At 43.8% G+C, this 24,381-nt stretch overlaps 1 protein-coding gene across 1 annotated transcript in view; it reads right to left on the reverse strand.

Moving 5' to 3' along the window:
• Nucleotides 1-439: 439 nt before the first annotated feature.
• Nucleotides 440-24,381, reverse strand: part of ighmbp2 (immunoglobulin mu DNA binding protein 2) — a 62,503-nt gene continuing 38,561 nt past the window's right edge. The window contains exons 11-16 of the mRNA XM_078415138.1: nt 24,026-24,144; nt 21,373-21,467; nt 19,745-19,868; nt 6,610-7,524; nt 4,695-4,867; nt 440-1,827 (exon numbers count right to left, since the gene is read on the reverse strand). Coding sequence (XP_078271264.1) covers nt 1,633-1,827; nt 4,695-4,867; nt 6,610-7,524; nt 19,745-19,868; nt 21,373-21,467; nt 24,026-24,144 — 1,621 coding nt within the window. The 3' untranslated portion in view covers nt 440-1,632. The remainder of the gene's footprint in view (nt 1,828-4,694; nt 4,868-6,609; nt 7,525-19,744; nt 19,869-21,372; nt 21,468-24,025; nt 24,145-24,381) is intronic.

Here is a 24,381-nt window from a genome sequence, read left to right on the forward strand (position 1 = left end):
GGCAGAAACAATAGTGGGGTTTAAGAAACTTTAGGATAGGCATATGGATAAGGAAATGGAGGGATGTGGATCATGAGCAGGCAGATAAGAGTTGGTCTTGGCATCATGTTCAGTGCAAATGTGGGCCGTAGGACCAGTTCATGTGCTGTTCTGTTCTATGTAACATTTGGAATAGAAGACAATTCAGCAATTCAGCGTTTTGCTCATGGAGCAGAGACTCAAGTCCTGATTTTTCAGTCAGGATTGTGTGGTGACTCTCCACGCAGCACAAAAACAAAGTGAACTCTAGACTTCCCTTTACTGATACGAGTTTGCTATCTATAAATTGGCTTTGCAACCAAACTCCCTGAATTCCCACAGACAGCAAACTCAGACAATTTTAACCACCATTTTACATAGTTCACAGCATACAAAATAAATATGATGAAGACTGCAGAAGATCATTTTAACAAATAAAAGAAATTATTTTATTTTGAATATTTCAAATACAAGGGAATTACAATTCACAAATAAAATCAGATGGCCGGAAATTTAGCAGAAGCCTGCAGAACAGCACACCCTGTGGAGGATCGGGAAATGACGGGCAGTAACTGTGCATATTCACACTTCAGAAGTACCTACCAGTCTAACTGTGCAAAGACCACAAGCACTGAATATTTATGCACCATTTCAATGGCAATATCCAAGCATTTGTTTCTAAATTTATACATATTATTGAAATGAAAGGGATATCATATCGCAGGTTCAGATATTCAATTCTTTTCCCAACATACAAATGTAGTTACACAGCCATATCAGATCAGAGTTGTAAAGGTAAATAATTCACCTGTTCACCATCGCACTGCATTAACTGTGACAGTAGCAAATAATTGTCAGCTTGCATTTCTCCTGTGTCATTTCTCAATGGCAATCCAAGAGTTTGAAATTATTATATTTAGGTACAAACTAGGCATGTTAAGTCCGATGTTTACGTTCTCCTCAAAGTCAATATTATCTCTTCAGGCAACTACAGAAAGAAGCCTGTAAGTCTGGTGGTTAATTAATAGCTTGCACATTCAGAACAGCACAGCAGGAAATTAGTAGATATATTTCTTTATTGGGGGAAAAAATAGATTCCGGCAATCCATCATACTGGAATTAGTAGGAAGAAACTGCAGATGGTGGTTTAAACCGAAGATAGATACAAAATGCTGGGGTAACTCAGCGGGACAGACAGCATCTCTGGAGAGAAGGAATGGGGCTTTAGATGGGGCTTGACCCAAAATGTCACCCATTCCTTCTCTCCAGGGATGCTGACTGTTCCGATGAGTTACTCCAGCATTTTGTGTCTACACTGGAATTAGTGCCTGGATTATTATTTGCAGTCCTAGATTTTTTTTAATTGCTCTCATGGCTTTTCAAACTGCTGCTGGCAGTGCAAGGATGAGAAATTCTGTAGCTAAACACTGCTACACTATCATCTAGAGCAATGCCAAAGTTATTTTTCATAATTATTTTGGTGTCCTTTCCATGGGTGATCAAAAATATACATTACTGTTTCCTTAGAGTTATTTTCACAATGTAGGGAAGCTCTTGAAATAAATATACAATATTTAGGCTATTTATTTAAATTTATGATACAGCGTTTTTACTTCATTTTTTACTTTCCTTTTTGGCACTTCGCTGACTAGCCAGCTGATCGAGCTTCTTCCCCAGCTTTCTTTGTAGGTGAGCCTTCTTCACTGGATCCAATGTTTTGTCCTTAGTGCCGCTGCCTGCATAGAGGACACCTTCTCGGCTGATGATTTTCCGGGCATGAGCTTTGGCCTGCGCACTACACCCGTGAACCTGGAAGGGCGGCAAATGTGGGAGAAGCTCGCGTTACTCGTGACAACGATGACAGAAGTGGCTGCTTTCGTTGAGAATGTGTAAATATACAGTCGGGACTGTCATATGTTGAAAGACTGGAGCGACTAGGCTTGTATACACTGGAATTTAGAAGGATGAGAGGAGATCTTTTCGAAACATATAAGATTATTAAGGGGTTGGACACGTTAGAGGCAGGAAACATGTTCCCAATGTTGGGGGAGTCCAGAACCAGGGGCCACGGTTTAAGAATAAGGGGTAGGCCATTTAGAACAGAGATGAGGAAAAACTTTTTCAGTCAGAGTTGTGAATCTGTGGAATTCTCTGCCTCAGAAGGCAGTGGAGGCCAATTCTCTGAATGCATTCAAGAGAGCTAGATAGAGCTCTTAAGGATAGCGGAGTCAGGGGGTATGGGGAGAAGGCAGGAACGGGGTACCGATTGAGAATGATCAGCCATGATCACATTGAATGGCAGTGCTGGCTCGAAGGGCCGAATGGCCTCCTCCTGCACCTATTGTCTATTGTCTATTGTAAACAGATGGAAGCCATACTGGAGCCTCCACAACCCTGCGGGACAATTAACAGCGAATGCTTGTCCGGACTTCTCAAATTAAAAAATAATAATTAAAAATAAGACACTGTGAATGTGACAATGCTGATCAGGCACCGTCCCACAGGGAGTAAAATAATGTTAAAAATAATAAAGGCTACATCTCACTTGAGCCCTCCCCTGTTCTACATCAAACGTAGAACTGTACAACACAAAAACACCCCTCCGACATGATGCCAAGACCATCACTTATCCACCTGCACATAACCCCTACCCCTGCATTCTTGCATATCCATGTGCTTAGCTTAAAGTATTTTAAATGCCACTAACGTATCTTCTTCAACTCTCACCCCCGGCAGTGTATTCCAGGCACTCACCACCCTCTGTGTAAAAAACTTGTCCTGTACATCTCCTTTGAAACTTGCCCCTCTCACCTCCAAGCTATGAGTAAAAGTACTGGGATAGGCAAATACGCAAATGAAATAGCAGTGATCAGAGAATTCCACGCATGGATTTTACAAGTCCATTTTTATCAGGTACATTTTTGGGAGTCAAGCTTACGTTGAGTACCAAATGCACCCACAGTCTGAAATTATAATTCCCTCTGTCACCTGAGTATCGTGGCTGCAGCGTGTCTTTCCCACAGAATACTGCCCACAATTCAGCAATTTGTGATATCTTCTTCAAATCACAGGCTCCATCACCTAGTGGGTGGAGGGGAGCAAATGGATAGGAACGCTGCCACTGAATGACAAAGCTGTCCAAATGGGGCATATGTCACTTTTCTTGGCTGCTGGATCAAATTTCTGGGAAGACCATGCCTGCCTTTTTCTCAGGGAGGGATTCACACGCATAGGAGGCAATTCGTTTAGTTTATTGTCCCATGTACCAGTGAAAAGATTTTGTTGCATGCTAACCAGTCAGTGGAAAGACCATACATGATTACGTGTAAGAGAATGTTTGCTGGGTTTATTCCCGGGATGAAGCAGTTGCTTTGGGAGAAAGGTTTTTGGCACAACTTACTTAAATTCGCTGGTGTTCTCGTGAATGAGAAGTGGTCTTATTAAAACACAGAGGTTTTGAGGGATTCTAAAATTAGGAGGCATAGTTTCAGAATAAGAGATCAACCATTTAGGGTAACATTTATGAGGGATTTCTTCTTTCAAAGGGGTGGAAATCTTCAGATTGTGATGGCTGATGTACTTAGGCTCAAGACAGATGGAAATTTGGCCTGTAAGGGAATAAACAGTGCTATGTTCCCTCCTCTTTCTCATTGCCAAGGCCAACATCAGATCAGCCCTGGCAGAGAGGCTTGAGGTGATTTGTGACCAACTCCTAAACCTCTTCATTATGTTCTTATTAATCATCACCACTTTCTCAAAGATAACAAGGACTGAATGATAAATGCAACATTGGTATTGATGCCAATGTTCCTAACAAAAAATATCCTGATGTATTGAAATGACTAGGAATGAATTGGAGTGGTAGCATGAAATATGACTTTAGACTTTGGAGATGCAGCATGGAAACAGGCACTTCAGCCCACTGAGTCTGTGCTGAACAGCAATCATCATGTATGCATTATCCTACATACTCAGGACAATTTACAGTTGTACCAAAGTCAATTAACCTACAAACCTGTATGTCTTTGGAGTGTGGGGGGGACGGACACTGGAGCACCCGGAGAAAACCCACGCGGGGCCAGAGAAAACTTATGGGAGTTTTACTATAATATCTATATGCTAAAACTCTTGTTTATTTGTTCCTGAACTACAGCCAAAATGAAACACGATAGCGCAACAATTTTAGGCCCACCTTGCTCACCATCATCCCATTGGTGCTAATGGAAGAAGTTTAATTGAAATCGGTGTTATATTTTTTAAGTTATTCGCATTTTAGTTTAAATCTATCTCCGATGGAGGGAGGGAGGATAAGGGGGGTTGAGGGGATGGAGTGGGGGGGAGGGAAAGGGGGACGGTGGAGGGGGAGTGGACGGGAGGGAGGGGGGAGGAGGGAGGGGAGGAGGGGGGGACGGGAGGGGGTGGGGAGGAGGGAGGGGAAGGAAGGGGGATGAAGGAGGGAGGGGGAGGGGAGGGGAGGGAAGGGGAGGAGGGAGGAGAGGGAGGGGGTGAGGAGAGGGTGCTGTACCAATGCAGGAGAGGATTGGGCCCAACGGGTCCACTTGGTCTAGTATTACTATAATACGATAATATAAGGTTCATTCAATGTTTGATCGATATATCAATTTTTAACACTGGTGAACGAGTTAGCATTTGCTTTTATTCAACAAAGTTCTTACCTCCGGGATGTGATGGCTGAGACAGTAGTGTTTGTTACAGTGGATGCAATGTTGGCCAATGGTGAGAATACTTCCATTGCACTTTAAAAATGCACAAACACTATTTGCTTTAATAGATGCTGCAATGAGGGCGTCAAAATCCTCTTCCACACCACTTCCTTCTTTGGTTTTCCCTGTTAAACAAGCAGTTAAAGATACCATTAACATTCACTACTCACACAAAGGGCGGTGGGTGTATGGGATGAACTGCCGGAGAGGTAGTTGAGGCAGGTAACATCGCAACATTTCAGAAACATTTAGCCAAGTACATGGATAGAACAAGTTTAGAGGGATTTGGGCTAAATGCAGGCAGGTGGGACTAGTGTAGTGTAGTTGGGACATGTTGGCCGGAGTGGGCAAGTTGGGCCAAAAGGCCTGTTTCAACGCTGCAAGATTCTATGACTCTATCTATACCAAATCGAAAGTATCATAGCCACAATGCAGGCTTTCAATGTTCTGGCAAGATGGCTTTTTGCATCTCACATAGTCTGATCACAAAAGATTCCCAATCCTTCCTGCAACTCAAGGCACTTGTTTTATTGTAGGTATTTTGCAATAAGATTAATGTACTGTTCAACAAATTTAATTGCAGCGGAAAGAGCAGCCAGTTAACTAAAGCAAACACGGGAGAAAATCCTTTTCAATTATATCACACTGTCAGGCTGTTTCTTTTGCAAATGAAAACCCTTAATATTGCTGTAACTTGCTGGTTTCTTTCATGTATAAAATTACTTTAAGGATAAGAGTACCAAATTGGGAAAGTTCCAATTTGTGCAAGAATTGCAGTGGTTTTTTTGCGCAATGGTACTGAGCAGAGCTGATTGAAGATTTAGCGAAGTACTGGCTCAGATAAACCAGCTCAATGGTTAATAAAAATCCATTCACCATATTTTTTAAATTATGGGAAGCATCAAGGGTAGACAGTCAGAAGCTGTTTCCCCAGGGTGGAAATGTTAAAGACTATAGGGCATAGCTTTAAGGTGTGAAGGCGTTTAAAGGAGCTGAGTAGGCCAAGTTTATTTTTATCACACACAGAGTGGTGGGAGCTGTGCTGCCAGGGTTGGTGGTGGAGGCAGATATGAGAGTGACATTTAAGAGGTTTTTGGATAGGCACACGGATATGCAGGGGATGGATCATGTGTAGGCAGAGGAGATTAGTTTAACTTTGGTTTTATGTTCGGAGTGGACACCGGTGTTGCTCTTTTGCAAAAGACTGCCATAGGTTGTTTAGGATTAACCAGGAGGCGTGGTTTTTGTTATGAGGGGCAGAGATAGGGTAGGCAGTCAGAACCAGTCATTTCCTCAGGGTGGAAATGTCAAAGGCTAGAGGGCACAGCTTTAAGGTGAGAGGGGCAAAGTTTAAAGGAGATGTGTGGGGCAAGTCTGGTTACATGGGAGGGTGGTGGATGCCTGGAACGCAGTGCTGCAGGGGGTGGTGAAGCCAGATATGAAAGCGTCGTCTAGGAGGCTTTTAGATAGGAACATGGATGTGCAAGAAAGGAGGGATATGGATCTTAGTTTAACTTGGCAGCATGGTCGGCAAGGACGACATGTGTTGAAAGGCTTGTTCCTGTGCCATACATACATGTTCAAAATATTTTAAACTGTAGATTGACAAGGTATCTTTAAATAGATGCAAAAATAAAGAACTGCATTTCTAAACAGGACCAAGCAGTTAAAGAAGTATTTGAATTGTCAAAAACAAAGCAGTAATAAACCTCTATAATATATGGTAGGATGTGTGATAAAACTAAACATCCTGATCTAGTCTCAGAGATAAAGCCTACACCGGATCAACTCTCCTCCGCCCATCATTATAATACAATTTTAAAAGCAAGATCAGCAGCTTTATTTTCCGTTAAAAGACAATACATACCAGGTTTTTTATTTTTTGACTTCAAAGACGCAGAGGTACTGAAGCATTGCTTCTGTATTGCTTTCTCCTCTCTCCTGGCTTGTTCCCTCTGCATCCTTTCAATATACAGAGTCTTTAATTCCAGCTTAGACTGAGAAACACAAGAGGTAAACTCCTGTGGTTCTCCCTTCTCAGTAAGAATCTGCCCTTTTTCATTTTCCATGGAGATTTGAGGGGTAAGGTCACTTGCATTCAGAGGCACATCCGGCCACTTTTGTTCCATGTGGTACTTGAGCTGTCTTTGTCCTTCTGAGAACCACGATTTAGCCACAACAATAAACCTGTCGTTGTTCTCACCGATACTAAAATGATCAAGGCCATGCTCCTCTGCTATTTGATGGACTAACAAACGGTCATGAGAGTTCAGTGATGGAGGGAACTCAAACTTATTCATAGCACTATCTTCGATAAATCGCAATATTTGTTCCTTAAGCTTCTCGGAGTTATCTTTTACATTTGTAGTTTGGGCAGTTTTCTCTACTGTTTCTGAACCGATGTTCTCTTTGTGCATTGTGCAACTATCCCGATCTGCATCCTTCTTTTTTTGATTGCAATGTTTAGCAGCGTCTTTATGTGTTTTTTCAGCCGCCGTGCTTTTCTCGCGATTTGGGCTCCTGTCACTTTTTTGCACCAAAGAATCTTTTGCCCTCCTTTGGTCAACTGGAAGGACCGGTCGCACGTAGTTCTCTGACACCACGTCATCACAGTACTCAAAGGCAGTGCGTACTTCCCCGTGCTCCGTCATGTGGTCCACCAGGGACTTCAAGAAGGGATGGGTGCTGACCGTGCGGGCGTCACACACCACCACCAGGTGGCGCCGTGCGCGAGTTACTGCCACGTTTATTCTTCGGTCTTCAGCTAGAAAGCCCACTTCACCTGGAAAAAGGACCAATATGCTATTATGCCCAAGGGAGTGATGTGGGAAAAAAAGAGTAGAAAACATTCTTTGTTCCTCCAAAGAGACATTTTCTCTAAGATAGCCTTATACAATTCCCACTCAACAATGAACCATTTTTTATTATCTATTTATTTATCCATTCACCTATCTATTTATCTATCTGTCTACTTATCTATGTATCTACCTACTTACCTATCTACCTACTTATCTGTCTACTTATCTACCTACCTACTTATTAACCTACCTACCTATTTAGAGATACAATGTGGAAACAGGCTCTTCGGCCCACCAAGTCCACATCAACATTTGATCACATCAACCATTGATCACCAGTTCACACTAGTTCTGCATTAAGATGGAGAGCGACACGGTTAGTTCAGAGACAAGCGTCCTGAACTTAATGAAATGTAACTTTGATGGCATGTGTATCAGAAAAATGAATATCCTTCCTTACTTCATTTTGATTGGAATTGAACAAGGTAACGAAAGGGTGCTTGGATGTGACAATTGGCATCTCTCGTTGATCAGGTGCAGAAGAGGTTCGTGGGAATCGGCAAAGTAAGATTAGACGTATTACCCCTTGTCTGGGAGTGTGTTGACGGGTGGATGGTAAATGTAAACATGAAATAGTAGAAGTGATAACGGCTTGTTTTCCTTATGAGGTTACAGGAGACCACCCGTGCCCCCTCCCACTAGTGGCATAGAAATGTTACTGTAAATGTGGGGCTCGTCATTGGCTCGGAGAGCGGATGGTGGCGCGGGCTGCCTAAAAGGTGAGAAAGAATAATGTCAAGATGCCCTTGTATTGTGCTTGACTTGTATTAACCATTTGTTGTTGAATAAGATTAACATAAACAAAAAGTGTGTTATGACTAATGAAATAATTGGTACCCATTGTAGTCGATAGAATATTTTCATATAGTATCTAACAAAAAACAAAAGTTGCTTACTGCACAGTATAACTGTCGGCTAATTCTGCTGTGAAGTCAGAGAACTGGTGGGCAGTTTACTGCCGCCATCTCTCCATGATATCATGCAATAAGATCTCGAAGCAAATCTGCAAAGTCTCCGCTTTTCATTTTCCATTCATTTCCCTCTAAATTAATTAATTCCACAGAATTTGGCGTAGTCGGCAGGATCCCAATTGTAATGGGAATCGAACGAATACAAGGGGAAACAAAAGGGAATGATAAAATAGTCCCACCGAAAGAGGGATGGGTGGGCTTCCCAGAGAGGAGGGAGAGCCCCCGGGCAACCTAGCTTAACTGGCTGGTGACACGCTTAGCCAAGAGGCCTGTGGGGTGAGGCGAATAGCGGGAGAAGATTATTTACTCACGCTGGACGTAAGATAAATTGAAACAGGTGCCGTAGCGTGCTATAAAAATTGAAAGGTGACTTTGAGGTTTGCGGACGGAGTAAAACCAGTGCGCGCAAACTGTGAATAGAATATTACAAGACCATTGTCTGCAAAAAGCTAACTTTTGTTTTATAGACTTGTGAAAAGAATATGGGTGGAAACTGTAGTCAATCAGAGAAATCTGATCCTACTGATAGAGAGAGGCCTGAGGATGCGAAACAGGTGGTCCAGGAGGGAAAGATGCAGATAAGAAAGGTGATTAAAAAAAAGACCAAAAGACACCCGGAAAAGGTAGCAGAACCCATTGTTTCACTGGGATCGCCAGCAGATGTGGTAATAACAAAGAATGGAGATGACCAATGTCCGGTAAATTTTTGTGTTAATCTAGCTGATCAATCAAATGGAGATTGGCAGGATGAGGGAAGTTATAAGCTATCTCTGTCCCACTTATCTCTAAAAAAGAAATGGCTTGGCGAGATGGGAGCACAATTAATATTTGTCATGGTAGTGTTATTAGTTATAGTTGGAGTGCTAAGAATAACTTTAAAATTGATGGAAATAATAAGGAAATGGGCGGGGATGGAGAAAAGACACCAGCCCCTGGAGGAGGGAAAAGGCGTTAAGCAGAAAGAGAGAAATGAGGGACCTGTGCCCATAATACCAAAGCAACTGGCAGCAATATATCCCCGACTCCCTGTAGAGAAGGCACCCCCAGTAGCGGAGCCACAGCTCCTTCGACAAGTCGAGCAGAAGCTCCTGATCCCATAAAAAAACCCAGTGCATTTCTTAATTGGTTAAATCAGATCTGCAGAATTTACAGCCCCCTCCCGCAAATGCTGCTGAAAAGTGCATATGGAACCTTATGGGCTTCCCTGAAAGATGGGTTTGCAGTTCCTCCCGGAGAAAATGGTGATTGGGGAACAAATGATGATCAACAGGCTCAGGGAAATAAGTCCCTCAGTCACTGGTTGGCCCATAGAGGAAAGGAGGCTATAATGAGGGCAGCAAGGAAACATAGTGATATAGGGGAGGTGGTGAGATGTTTGCAAAACAAAGACGAGACAATCACGGATTTTTTTGTCTTATTTAAGAGTAAGTGGGACGGAGTGCCCCCGAGCTGACAAGGGGCCTCTAGCTGTTCAAACTTTAGTAAATTGTTTGCTGCCCCGACAGGATCAAGCTTATAAATTGGCCACAATGTCCTCTGTGCCCCCCTCCAAGGACATCCCCATCAGTCAGTCAAATATTAATACTATTGGGGTTGCCGGTGTCCCCATGATAGAACCTTTATCAGATCCCACTCGTGTTCAGGTAAATGGTAAGCCACTTACTGATACTTTTATAATCTCTAGAACAGCCCCACTCCCGTTACTGGGAAGGCAGGCTCTGTGCAAACTGGGAGCAGTCTTACACTGCACTGCAGACCGCATGTTTATGGAACTCCCTCAAACGCAGACACATCAATTGCTAAATTTAATTAAGGAGGAAGAACAAGGGCAACAGATGCTCATAGACAATAGACAATAGACAATAGGTGCAGGAGTAGGCCATTCAGCCCTTCGAGCCAGCACCGCCATTCAATGCGATCATGGCTGATCACTATCAATCAGTACCCCGTTCCTGCCTTCTCCCCATACCCCCTCACTCCGCTATCCTTAAGAGCTCTATCCAGCTCTCTCTTGAAAGCATCCAACGAACTGGCCTCCACTGCCTTCTGAGGCAGAGAATTCCACACCTTCACCACCCTCTGACTGAAAAAGTTCTTCCTCATCTCCGTTCTAAATGGCCTACCCCTTATTCTCAAACTGTGGCCCCTTGTTCTGGACTCCCCCAACATTGGGAACATGTTATCTGCCTCTAATGTGTCCAATCCCCTAATTATCTTATATGTTTCAATAAGATCCCCCCTCATCCTTCTAAATTCCAGTGTATACAAGCCCAATCGCTCCAGCCTTTCAACATACGACAGTCCCGCCATTCCGGGAATTAATCTAGTGAACCTACGCTGCACGCCCTCCATAGCAAGAATATCCTTCCTCAAATTTGGAGACCAAAACTGCACACAGTACTCCAGGTGCGGTCTCACCAGGGCCCGGTACAACTGAAGAAGGACCTATATTGGCAATTGAGTAGCAATCCGTACAGTCAATTAATTAATCAAATCCATTGTGCTCTGCAAAAAGTGCAGGATTCAAAAGGCCAGTATTTACAGTATCTTGTCGTAAAACCAGCCAAGAACATAAGCAAACACATTGCACTGCATTATATACTCGCCTCCCTAATCCCGGGTACCAGGAAAGAGTCTCGCCCTGGTTGAATAAAATCGAGCAATTAACAGCGACCCCTTATTTGTTTTTTGGGGTCCCGGGGGATCGATTTGAAACAGGAGAGACTTCTGAGTCACATTTGACCATAGCTACTGGACCTCCAGCAACAGCGAAGGAAATAGGAGAAATGATAAAAAGGCTGAAGGACAAACAGTCAATTCATGTTTGACAAAGTTACCAATGACAGAAGGAGAAATCCAGATTGACTTCTTTAATGACACAGAAGGAAAGATCACATAGGTCAGAAAGGAGTGGGACACTATTTTTGAAAAGCAACAGCTGCCTGCTGAGGATGCGCCAAGGTTACCAATGGCTCTGGGCCAAGTACCCTCTGAACTACGGACAAAGCATAAGAATTATGTGGGGCGAGTGTGTTCAGCCCCTGAACATAAAGTGACTTTAAAAAAGGGTGCTGCCTTGCCATGTTTAAAACAGTATCGACTGGCCCTGGAGGCTGAAGAAGGGATAGCTACAGTCATCATATCTTTATTACAAGGAGTATTAGTGAAAACGCAAAGTCCGTGTAATACTCCTATTCTGCCAATCCCAAAAGTGGGAAGATGTAATGAATGGCGTTTTGTCCAAGACCTGAGAGCTATCAACAGAATAGTGATCCCGATTGCCCCTTTAGTACCTGACACCAATATTATTCTGTCACCTATAATGGTGGAAGCCGACACATTTACAGTAATTGACCTACGTTCGGCCTTTTTCTCCATACCCCCGCATAAAGACAGCCAGTTCCTGTTTGCTTTTACCTACGAGGATCAACAATACACCTGGACTAGGCTAGCCCAGGGGTATACTGAAAGCCCGGCCGTATACGCAGCAGCAGTGAAAGATGATCTTGAGGAATGTCAATTATCAGAGAGGTCTACTTTGATCCAGTACGCTGATGACCTTTTGATACTCTCTGTGACAGGTCCTGATGGTAAACAAGACTCAATTAAATTGCTGCAACATTTGGCAGAAAGAGGGCAGAAAATATCCCTGGGAAAATTACAGTTCTACCAGCCTGGTGCACAGTATCTGGGATTCCAACTGCAGGAAGGTAGAAGGAGACTCGGAAAAGACAGAATAAAGGCAATAGAGAACGTCCCGGTCCCGAAAACGATGAAGGACATTCTCTCCTTCCTCGGCATGGTGGGTTACTGCAGACAATGGATCCATGACTACAGGGAACTAGATGCAGCAATACGTTCAGCCACCTTGCAGACTGAGCTCTCCAGACTAGTATGGACTGCAGAAAGAGACCAGGCGTTTAGAGATCTGAAGAACGCTATGGTTACTGCTCTGGCACTGGGATCGCCAAATTATAAAAAGCACTTTCAACTTTATGTAAATGAATCAAAGGGGTTTGCAACTGGGGTCCTGGTTCAAGAACATGGAGGGGGAAAAAGACCAGTCGCCTATTATTCCGTGGGTTTACCAGCTGTAGTAAATGGCATGCCAGCCTGCTTGCGAGCTGTCGCGGCAACAGCTATGATAGAAAAATCAATCCCCATCGTTCTTGATCACCCATGTGTAATGACTGTTCCTCATGCCTTGATGTTATTATCAAACTCTGCAGCCAAACAGCATTTCACAGCCGCTAGAACAGGATATGAAGTTATCCTTTTATCACATCCGAACTATACTTATCTGCGATCACCTGCTATAAACCCAGCTACCTTTGTACCACTGCCAGAAGAAGGATGTGACCATGATGGTCTATTGCTTGTAGAAGCCACTGCCACTCCCAGGCTGGACTTACAGAGTCATCCGATTGATAATCCTGATCTGGTCCTATTTACTGATGGCTCTTCACACAGACCTAGCGATGACAGATTATTAGCAGGGTATGCGGTGGTCACACCACACCAAGTGCTGGAGGCATATGTTTTACCATCCAGAACGTCCACTCAGGCAACTGAGCTGCATGCCCTGACTCGTGCCTGCATATTGGCAAAGGATAAAAGTGCTCATATCTACACTTATTCTCGCTATGCGTTTGGGGTTGTACATGACTTTGGGCAGTTAGGGAAAAATAGAGGATTCATCACATCAACAGGAAAGACTATTAAGCATGGTAAATTGGTCTTAAATTTATTGGATGCTATTCATTTGCCACGGCAAATTGCAGTTATTAAGTGCGAAGCTCATTCATCATCGGAAGATGATGTATCAAAGGGAAACAGATCAGCTGATTATGTAGCCAAACAGATTGCCCTCAGGCAAACCCCGCAATTTCAAGTGGCTAAAATTAAGTCTGCAGCACAAAGAAGTTCCCGGTTAGCATTGATGTAAGCCACTTACAGGATGCCCAGAGCCGAGCATCACTCCAGGGGAAAAATTCCTGGAGCAAAGCAGGGTGTTATCAAGACTCCATTGTCTGGGTCCACCCTGAATTTCCCTCTAAATTAATTTCTTCCACAGCATGAGACGGGAATTGGCTGGGATAGACTGGCAAATGATACTTAAAAGGTTGACGGTGGATATGCAATGGCAAAGATTTAAAGATCGCATGGATGAATTACAACAATTGTTCATCCCTGTCAGGCGTAAAAATTAAACGGAAGGCAGCTCAACTGTGGCTAACGAGGGAAATTAGGGATGGTGTTAAATCCAAAGATGAGGCATATAAACTGGCCAGAGGAAGCAGCAAACCGGAGGACTGGGAGAAATTTAGAATTCAACAGAGGAGGACAAAGGGGTTATTTAAGAGGGGGAAAAGAGAGCATGGAAGAAAGCATGCGGGGAATATAAAAACTGACTGTAAAAGCTTCAGTAGATATGTGAAGAGGAAAGGATTAGTGAAGACAAATGTAGGTCCCTTACAGTCAGAAACAGGTGAATTTATAATGAAAAACAAGGAAATGGTAGAAAAGTCAAACAAGTTAAACAACTTTGGTTTTGTCTTCACTAAGAAAGACACAAACAATCTTCCAGAAATACTAGGGGACCAAGGATCTAGTTGGAAGGAGGAACTGAAGGAAATCCACATTGGTCAGGAAATGGTGTTGGGTAAACTGTTGGGACTGAAGGCAGATAAATCCCCAGGGCCAGGTGGTCTGCATCCTAGAGTACTCAAGGAAGTGGCCCTAGGAATCGTGGATGCTTTGGTGATCACTTTCCAATGTTCTCGGTGGGCCCAAGGGCCTGTTTCCACGCTGTATCTCTAAACTCCCACAACCCATGTTCCTGAATTGATTGAGTGATGGAAAGATGCAGCATGGAAATAGACCCTTTGGCCCATTGAGTTCACGTCGATCACTCATCACCCGTTCACACTAATTCCATGTTATCCAACTTTCTCATCCTTTCCCTACCCTCTAGGGGTAATTAACCGACAAACCCGCATGTTGTGGGAGGAAACCGGAGCACCCGAAGGAAACACACATGGTCAGCGGGAGAAACTCCACACATACAGCACCCGAGTTTAGGATTGAACCCCGGTCGCTGGCTCTGTGAAGCAACAGCTTCACCAGCTGTGCCGTCCTGACTAGCAACCCCAGGTCTTGGTCGATTACTATTCAGTTTCTCCCAAGAATCTACAGTGATCAATACCTTGCTCTGAAAGTTGAACACTCTTGATTTATTATCCTGTGATTGGGGCTGGAAACAATATATCCAAACATAGTAGGGTACTGACATGGATAGAAAATTGGTTGGCAGACAGGAAACAAAGAGTAGGGATAAATGGATCCCATTCAGAATGGCAGGCAGTGACTAGTGGGGTACTGCAAGGCTCGGTGCTGGGACTGCAGCTATTTACAATATACATTAATGACAGATGAAGGGATTAAAAGTAACATTAGCAAATTTGCAGATGACACAAAGCTGGGTGGCAGTGTGAAGTGTGAGGAGGATGCTATGAGGATGCAGGGTGACTTGGACAGGTTGTGTGAGTGGGCAGATGGATGGCAGATGCAGTTTAATGTGGTTAAATGTGAGGTTATCCAGTTTGGTGGTAAGAACAGGAAGGCAGATTATTATCTTAATGGTGTCAAGTTAGGAAAAGGGAAAGTACAATGAGTTCTGGGTGTCCTAGTTCATCACTCATTGAAAGTAAGCATGCAGGTACAGCTGGCAGTGAAGAAAGCTAATGGAATGTTGGCCTTCATAACAAGAGTATAGGAGCAAAGAGGTCCTTCTACAGTTGTACAGGGCCACACCTGGAGTATTGTGTGCAGTTTTGGTCTCCAAATTTGAGGAAGGACATCCTTACTATTGAGGGAGTGCAGAGTAGGTTCACTAGGTTAATTCCCGGAATGGTGGGACTGTCGTATGTTGAAAGACTGGAGCGACTGGGCTTGTATACTCTGGAATTTAGAAGGATGAGAGGCGATCTTATTGAAACATAATTGGACACGCTAGAGGCAAGAAACATGTTCCCAATGTTGGGGGAATCCCGAACCAGGGGCCACAGTTTAAGAATAAGGGGTAGGCCATTTAGAACGGAGATGAGGATAAACTTTTTCACTCAGAGAGTTGTGAAGCTGTGGAATTCTCTGCCTCAGAAGGCAGTGGAGGCCAATTCCCTGGATGCTTTCAAAAGAGAGTTAGATTGAGTTCTTAATGATAGCGGAGTGAAGGGGTATGGGGAGAAGGCAGGAACGGGGTACTGATTGCGGATGATCAACCATGATCACGGTGAATGGCAGTGCTGGCTCAAAGGGCCGAATGGCCTACTCCTGCACCTATTGTCTATTGTCTATTGTCAAACTTACTCTTCTCATCAAAAATTAAGCTCACAGTGAACTAAGGGAACATTTATTTTTCAAAAGAGCATTTTATTCATCAGCAACATAGGAATTTTGCTGATATTTTAGAAATAAGGCACTGAACATTATGCTGGAAGTAGTACGTGTAAAATTGGATTATGTACTTTGCAACACTATTTAATCACATCTCAGCCCTTCAAGGTATATCACATGCAATACATAATTTACCCATCTTCATCCTGCAATTTCCGAATGGGGCAAGTGTGCTTTCCCAAACCAGGCACCTGAAGGGTCAGGCATTATAGAAACAATGTCATTAAGGTGGAAAGCGTGCAGATAAAATTTACCAGGATGTTGCCAGGACTTGAGGTTGGGCAGTCTAAGACTTTATTCATTGGGAGCACAGCAGACTGAGGAGTGATCTTATAGAGGTGTATAAAATCATGAGGGGAATAAATGGAATTAATGCACAGATTTTTTAACCAGAGTAGGGGAATCAAGAACCAGAGGACATAGGTTTAAGGTGAGGGGACAGATCCAACAGGATCCTGAGGGGCAACTTTTCACACGGAGGGTGCTGGGTATATGGAACGAGCTTCCAGAGGAGGTAGTTGAGGCAGGTTCTATAACAACATTTAAAAGACACTTGGACAGGTACATGGATAGGAAAGGCAAGTAGGACCAGTGCACATGGGGTCTCTTGGTCGGTATGGGCGTCAGGCCAACGGGCCTGGTTCTGTGCTGTATGACTCTATGACTATGTGGAAGTGTGGCGTGGAGTGGCATGTTCCTGATCCTTTCTCGCTAATTCCTTTTCCATTTATTATTATATGGCAATCAACAGGGAAAACAGTGCAGATATTGTGATACCCTGTGCATTGTAGTGGCATGGGAGAGACTGGCCTGTTTAGCATAATAGCATAAATACACTGGAAACAGGTTTCTCTCCCCATGTACACTGCCTGACCTGCTCAGTCAATAGTGAGGCCCACCGGAAATTGGAGGAACAGCACCTCAAATTTCGCCTGGGCAGCTTGTTAGCCCAGTGGTACGAACATCGACTTCTCCAACTTTAGATAGTTCCTCTGTCCCTCTCTTCCCCTCCCCCTTCCCAGATCTCCCTCTATCTTCCTGTCTCCACCTATATCCTTCCTTTGTCCCGCCCCCCTGACATCAGTCTGAAGAAGGGTCTCGACCCAAAACATCACCCATTCCTTCTCTCCTGAGATGCTGCCTGACCTGCTGAGTTACTCCAGCATTTTGTGAAGAAAGATTAACTTGCTTCTTCTTTGCACATATGCAGCCTGACCTGCTGAGTATATCAAGAATAGAAGAGAATGCATTGCTTGTACAATTAATTAGCAGTTTTTGACATGTTCACCATTATCCTGACAGAACTGGAATCAATTTCCCAGCCTCTGCTCAGCTTATCCAAAGAAAATTTACTACTTTATTTTCTACTGGCAACAATATTTACTAATATGCTGCGATTATGAATTGTCTTGAAGCATTTACTTCACGATTACACATCTGAAAGCTCCAACTGTATTTTCCGAACTATCGAATGCCTGCCAATATTTTGACTTTGTATAAATTTGCTGCTATAGTTCAGTTTAGTATATTGGCACATGCACCGAGGTACAATGAAATGCTTTATTGTTGCACGGTATGGTGTCAGCAGAAACACTATTCATGATTACCATCAAGCGTCCAGTGTCCAGGTACAGGATAAGGGGATAATAGTGCAAGATAACATCCAGAAATGTCTGATTAAAGATGGCCTGAGGGTCTCCATTGAGGTAGATTGTAGGTCAGTACTGCTCTCTGTTTGGTGATAGGATGGTTCAGTTGCCTGATAACAGCTGGGAAGAAATTGTCCCTGAATCAGGAGATGTGGGTTTTCACACGTCTGTAGTTTAAAGGAGATGTGTGGTACAGGTTTTTAGACAGTGGTGGGTACCTGCAACATACTGCCAGGGCTAGTGGTGGAGGCAGATATGATAGAGACACCAAGATTGCTGGAGTCATGATAGTGGTGTTTAAGAGGTTTTTAGATAAGCACATGGATATGCAGAGGATGGAATGATATGGATCATGTGCAGGCAGATGAAAGTAGTTTATCTTGGCATCATTTTCGGCCCAGTCATTGTGGGCAGAAGGGTCTGTTCCTGTGCTGTACTGTTCTATGTTCAAGTATTATATCTTCTTTTTATATCTACTTGCAGCAAGGTTAACAATAAATAAACAACATACAGCATGGCAAGGATGTTTGGGCAGCTTGGTGGCAGAAGGGAGAAGGGTCTCGACCCGATACGTCACCCATTCCTTCTCTTCTGAGATGCTGCCTGACCCGCTGAGTTACTCCAGCATTTTGTGTCTACCTTCGAAGGGAGCAGTGGGTTAAGTAGGGAGGCCAATTCTGTCACCAAGCCACCCAACCAGTTTTTTACAGGGTAAAAATAGAAACATATTCACACAAAAAGATAAAGGACAAGACCGCAGATTTATGGCCCTGTTTGCATCAAAAATGAAATGTTTGACAGATGCAAAGAGCTAAATACTGCAGAAAGCAATAATTATTGAAGGCAAAAGGGTGAAACCAAAAGAAAGGAAAACAAAGAGTTTTGGAAAAAATGCACAAATTCTAAATACATAAAGAGAATGAGAATACAAAAGGAGTAACTAGTATTGTTCTTACATGAGTGGGGTATGAAGCAGAAACTTTGTTAAAGAGGCATGTGAAATATTGGATGAGACAAACATATCATTCATCATCATTTAAAAGTCAGCCCATTTCCAATGATACATAGATACATAGACAATAGGTGCAGGAGTAGGCCATTTGGCCCTTTAGCCAGCACCGCCATTCAAAGTGATCATGGCTGATCATCCACGATCAGTACCCCGTTCCTGCCTCCTCCCCATACCCCTTGATTCCACTCGTCCTCAGAGGTCTATCTAAATCTCTCTTGAATGCATCCAGTGAATCGGCCTCCACTGCCTTCTGAGGCAGAGAATTCCACAAATTCACAACTCTCTGGGTGAAAAGGTTTTTCCTCATCTCCGTTCTAAATGGCCTACCCCTTATTCTTAAACTGTGGCCCCTGGTTCTGGACTCCCCCAACATCGGGAATATGTTTCCTGCATCTAGCGTGTCCAAACCCTTAATAATTTTATGTTTCTATAAGATCCCCTCTCATCCTTTTAAATTCCAGTGAATACAAGCCCAGTCGCTCCATTCTTTCATCATATGACAGTCCCACCATCCCGGGAATTAACTTAATGAACCTACGCTGCATTCCCTCAAGAGCAAGAATGTCCTTCCTCAAATTAGGAGACCAAAACTGCACACAATACTCCAGGTGTGGTCTCACCAGGGCCCTGTACAACTGCAGAAGGACCTCTTTGCTCCTATACTCAACTCCTCTCAATATGAAGGCCAACATGCCATTAGCTTTCTTCACTGCCTGTTGTACCTGCATGCTTACTTTCAGTGGGCACGTTATTGGAAGAAGTTGTATAGGACAGTATACATTGCCATTTGGAAAGGCACAAAACATGGAGACTCGGGTTCGATCCTGATCATGGGTGCTGTCTGTAGGGAGTTTGTACGTTCTCCCTGAGAAACCGCATGGGTTTTCTCCGGGTGCTCTGGTTTACTCCCACACTCCAAAGACGTACAGGTTTGTAGGTGTGTAGGATAATGTTAGTGTATGGGATTCGCTGGTGCGCGCGGACTCGGTAGGCTGAAGAGCCTGTTTCCGTGCTGTATCTCAAAAGTTTAAACTATTACACAAACCTCAGCACTTACCTCTTCTATTGGATCTCACGAGGGATAAAACAACAGCCTCCTTTTCTCTTCCTTGAAATCCATCTACAGACTTAATTTCCAGCTCAGGGTACTTGCTCGACAGTTCTTTTCTCAGGAGTTGTACCTGTTTAATAAGAAATATCATTGTTAAAATAATGTAATCAAAAATACATCAAACTACAGTTTCTACATCCTTTGCCAAAACCCATTTGTCTCAGTTCTATCCTTTTATCTCATTTTCAAATTACATCTCTGCTGCAATATTCTCAACAAACCAGAAGTGAAAAGTAAATCTAGATTAAGCATGGTTTCTATTCCTGAAAGTAAATTTCTACACATAATTCAGTTTAGTTTAGTTCAGTGATTGTGGGTCTGCTTCTGGAACTAGCACGCAGTGAGTCGCCTGGCTTGGGTGCCATCTATCTTTACAATGCAGCAACTCATACACAGGACTGGGAAGATTGGCTTAGACAAAATCATGCCCTTAAAATTCTCTTGGATAAGCTCCAAATGCCCTTTTTTCAAAACTACATAGAGCCGGAAATGTCATCTCTGCATGGTATTACTAACTATCAAAGTAGGAAGAACCCACACTCTCTGGGAAACTATAGCACCCAGAGGAAACCCATGTGGTCACAGGGAGAATATAGAAAAACCTCAGAGACTTCAGAGAAGACCAAGATTGAACCCAGGTTGCTAACTGTGTTACTTGCTACTCATTGTAAACCAAAGAACAACATCATGTAAAACTTGAGATAGACACAAAGTGCTGGAGTAACTCAGCGGGTCAGGCAGCATCTCTGGATAAAAAGGACAGATGACATTTCGGGTTGGGACCATCCTTCCTTTTTATCCAGAGATGCTGCCTGACCCGCTGAGTTATTTCAGCACTTTGTGTCCATCTTTGGTATAAACCAGCATCTGCAGTTGTTTTGTTTCTACATTATGTAAACCTTGGTTGCACCCCTTTGAGCTGACTTGGTGGCAAGTTGAGATTTGCCAATGCGCTATTAATATTGAATATTTCCAAGGACACACACCAAACATGCAGATGAATAAAAAGACAAGCCAACAGACAGTTGGCTTTGACACAAAAAGCTGGAGTAACTCAGCGGGACAGGCAGCATCTCTGGAGAGAAGAAATGCGTGACGTTTCGGGTTGAAACCCTTCTTCTTCAGTTTAACCACTGGCTGTACCTGCTTGGATGCAATTATAGATCCTGGCACAACAACGTAGACACAATTGTCCTTAAGAGCTTAGGGCAGATCCGGCTGTAGTCAGGCAGTGCCAGCTGCAAAAACATCTGCAATCCTTAATGGAACATCTGGGGAAATATCATTGGCCTGCAGCCAGAAACCTGACTTAGGCTTCTGTATGAGGATGGCGATATGCAGTGGGCAACAAAGCCCCCTTATCCTCACACACAGCTTCATCAAATGGGAGCACTTATGTTTCAGGTCAATAAACAAGACAATATTTGTTGAAGGTTCATAACTATTTGGATTTATTATCTGAACATCAGAGCTTTTATAATTTGATTGCCTTAATAATATTTCAATATAAGAAATTAAATGTCTGACACTGGTTTCGCCTGCACAGAACTGCAGAAAAAGATCAACTACTGTACCTGCAGATTGTATGGTGCTATCACTGCAATGTCCTTTGGATGGACACCTGCCTCAGTCAGGGCTTGAAGGTGCTTTGTCACAATTTCGACCTCACCTAAAATACAAGCAGCACACGTCAATGTAATACAATTCAGAACAACCAAAGAATCCACCTGTTGCATTTCTGACGATAGACACAAAATGGTGGGGTAACTCAGCGGAACAAGCAGCATCTATAGAGAGAAGGGATGGGTGATGTTTCGGGTCAAGACCCTTCTTCAAACCCTGAAGAAGACCTTGAGTCTGAAGAAGGGTCTCGACCCTTCTATCCCTTACATCCCTTCTATCCAGAGATGCTGCTTGTTCTGCTGAGTTACTGCAGCATTTTGTGTCTATCTTCGGTCTAAACCAGCACCTGCAGTTCCTTCCTACACGTGTTGTATTTCTGCTTTCCTTGAGAGGACTTCAAGATATTTATGTCAAAATAGATTCTGGCAAGCTCATAGCCACCAATATTTTAGTTTAACTTAAGAATGCAACAGTTCCTGCAATAGAAATTGGATATGTTTTGTAGTCGTTTCCCAAACTCCTCCAAATGTTTCATTGGTAGACAGAAATAAATCTGGCAGGATGAGATACAGTTAATTAGATAAACTGTTTTATTTCACATACTATGAACATACAGAGCCACCTTAATTCAAATTAACACATCTTTTGTCAAACAACAAAAAATAATCATGCAGTGACTGCACCACAGTGCAGTTTAACTTTGTCCTTTTAATATAAAATAACTACCCTGCTGTGGTGCCTGATAAAAACTCACCACTGCAGTTTTCTGCTGAATTACCTTATTGACTATCTACATCGCTGCATTTATATCTTCCCACAAACCCAATCCAAATGAAAGATTGGACAGATATCCTACTGATAGCATTGGACCAGAAAAAAATCTCAATTTAAATAGTGTAAAATGTTTATCAATTGAGAAACCAGTTTGTTAAAACGCAAGCCTTTTAAATGGAGCATCCCCATGCCTAAATCTCTTCTACAGAAACGAGTTTGAAAAATTTAATAGCTTTTCATATGATCAAATATTGGTGAATATTCGCAACTCCTTCCAGTTTAAGACATCCTGTAGAGGTACTGTAATAATTAACCGATACAACCCTGTCGCTCACGCCAGACCGTAAGCGGGGCGCCGTACACTAGCTCGGCCCTGGAAGTTGCCAGGTCCTCCTTTGGGGCAGTGCATATGCCCAGCAGGACGTAGGGCAACTCGTCCATCTAGTTCGGGCCCGTGAGCCGTGCCTTTAGGGATGCCTTCAGGTACCGGTGAAAACGCTCCACGAGGCCGTTTGCTTGCGGGTGGTAGGCCATAGTGTGGTTCAGCTTAGTGCCAAGCAGCCGGGCCATTGCTGACCACAGCTCTGAGGTGAACTGCGCACCTCTGTCGGAGATGACCACCGGCACACCAAAGCTGGCGATCCAGTGGGCAGTGAGGGCACGTGCGCACATCGCAGTGGAGGTATCCGAGAGCGGCACGGTTTCCGGCCATCTCGTGAATCGGTCCATGATGGTGAAAAAGTGGGAGACGCCTCTGGATGGAGGCAGCAGTCCAATGAAGTCGATGTGGATGTGGTCGAAACGCCGGTGTGGCAGCGCGAAATTCTGCAGCGGTGCCTTGATGTGTCATTGAATCTTTGAGATTTGACAGGCGATGCACGCCCTGGCCCAGTTGCTGACCAGTTCGCGCAACCCGTGCCACATGAACCTGTCTGCCATCAGTGCCGTTGTTGCCCCGGTGGAAGGGTGAGCCAAACCATGTCGAAAATCCGGCGGCGCCAGGCCGTGGGGATGATGGGTCTTGGCTGTCCAGTAGACACATCGCAATGGAGCCAAAGCATGGATGGCATTGATGGCAGTGCGGGACAATGTATCTGCGACCCGGTTGCACTTGCCAGCGGTGTGCTGGACGCACGTCTTGTACTCGGAGATGTAGGCCAAGTGACGCTGCTGTCGGGATGACCAGGGATCAGACACTTTGGGAAGGCAAACGTGAGTGGCTTGTGGTTGCTGAAAGCTGTGAAATCCCTGCGTTCGATGAATTAGCGGAAATGCCGGATGGCCAGGTAGAGCGCGAGGAGCTCCCGGTCAAAAGCGCTGTATTTCTGCTCGGGGGGGGGGGTCTCAGGTGACGACTGAAAAAGGCGAGGGGCTGCCAGCTTCCATTTATCAGTTGTTCCACCACTCCGCCCACAGGCAGAGTGGAAAGATTTAATAGGAATCTGAGCGGCAACTTTTTTTACACAAAGGGTGGTAGGTATATGGAACGAACTGCCGGAGGAGGTAGTTGAGGCAGGTACTACGACAATGTTTAAAATACATTTGGACAGCTACATGGACAGGATAGGTTTAAAGGGATATGAGCCAAACGCAGGCAGGTGGGACGAGTGTAGTTGGAGCATGTTGCTCTGAAGGGTCTGTTCCGCGCTGTATGACTCTAAGGCTCTAAAGTAAACCTCGTCAAAGTAACACACACTAGAAGTTAACCTGAATGCATAATTAACGAAATTGCAGAGAAAAGCAATTTATCTTCCAAGAATAATTATCGCAATTTGCTAAAGAAAATCAAACCTCCGAACTTAACCTTATCCCCCATGAATGATACGGTACCCTTATTTCCTTTGGATTGTTCATCTTCTTCATCAATTTCAAGCAGACCACATCCTGAGGTATCAATGAGAAGCAGTGGAATCGTCGTCACTTCTGTAGAATCAACCCCAGGCAGGTCCCTATGAAGTATGAAAACAGCAGTTAATAGGAAACTACTGTTGTGTACAAAGAACCATCCATCAAAAATCTTGCATGACTGTGGGAGAGAAATCAGCCCACTACACCATAGTCAATAAAGATGATTAATTGCAGTGTGCATCTGTGCACATGGGGTCTCCTTTACTAAAATTGCTCTAGTAACATTTTGCCAAGATACAATTAATTTCTATGTAGCATTGATGTCTTCATTAGCCTTT

This window comes from Rhinoraja longicauda, chromosome 18 (assembly GCF_053455715.1).
Source record: "Rhinoraja longicauda isolate Sanriku21f chromosome 18, sRhiLon1.1, whole genome shotgun sequence".
NCBI classification, from domain to species: Eukaryota; Metazoa; Chordata; class Chondrichthyes; order Rajiformes; family Arhynchobatidae; genus Rhinoraja; species Rhinoraja longicauda.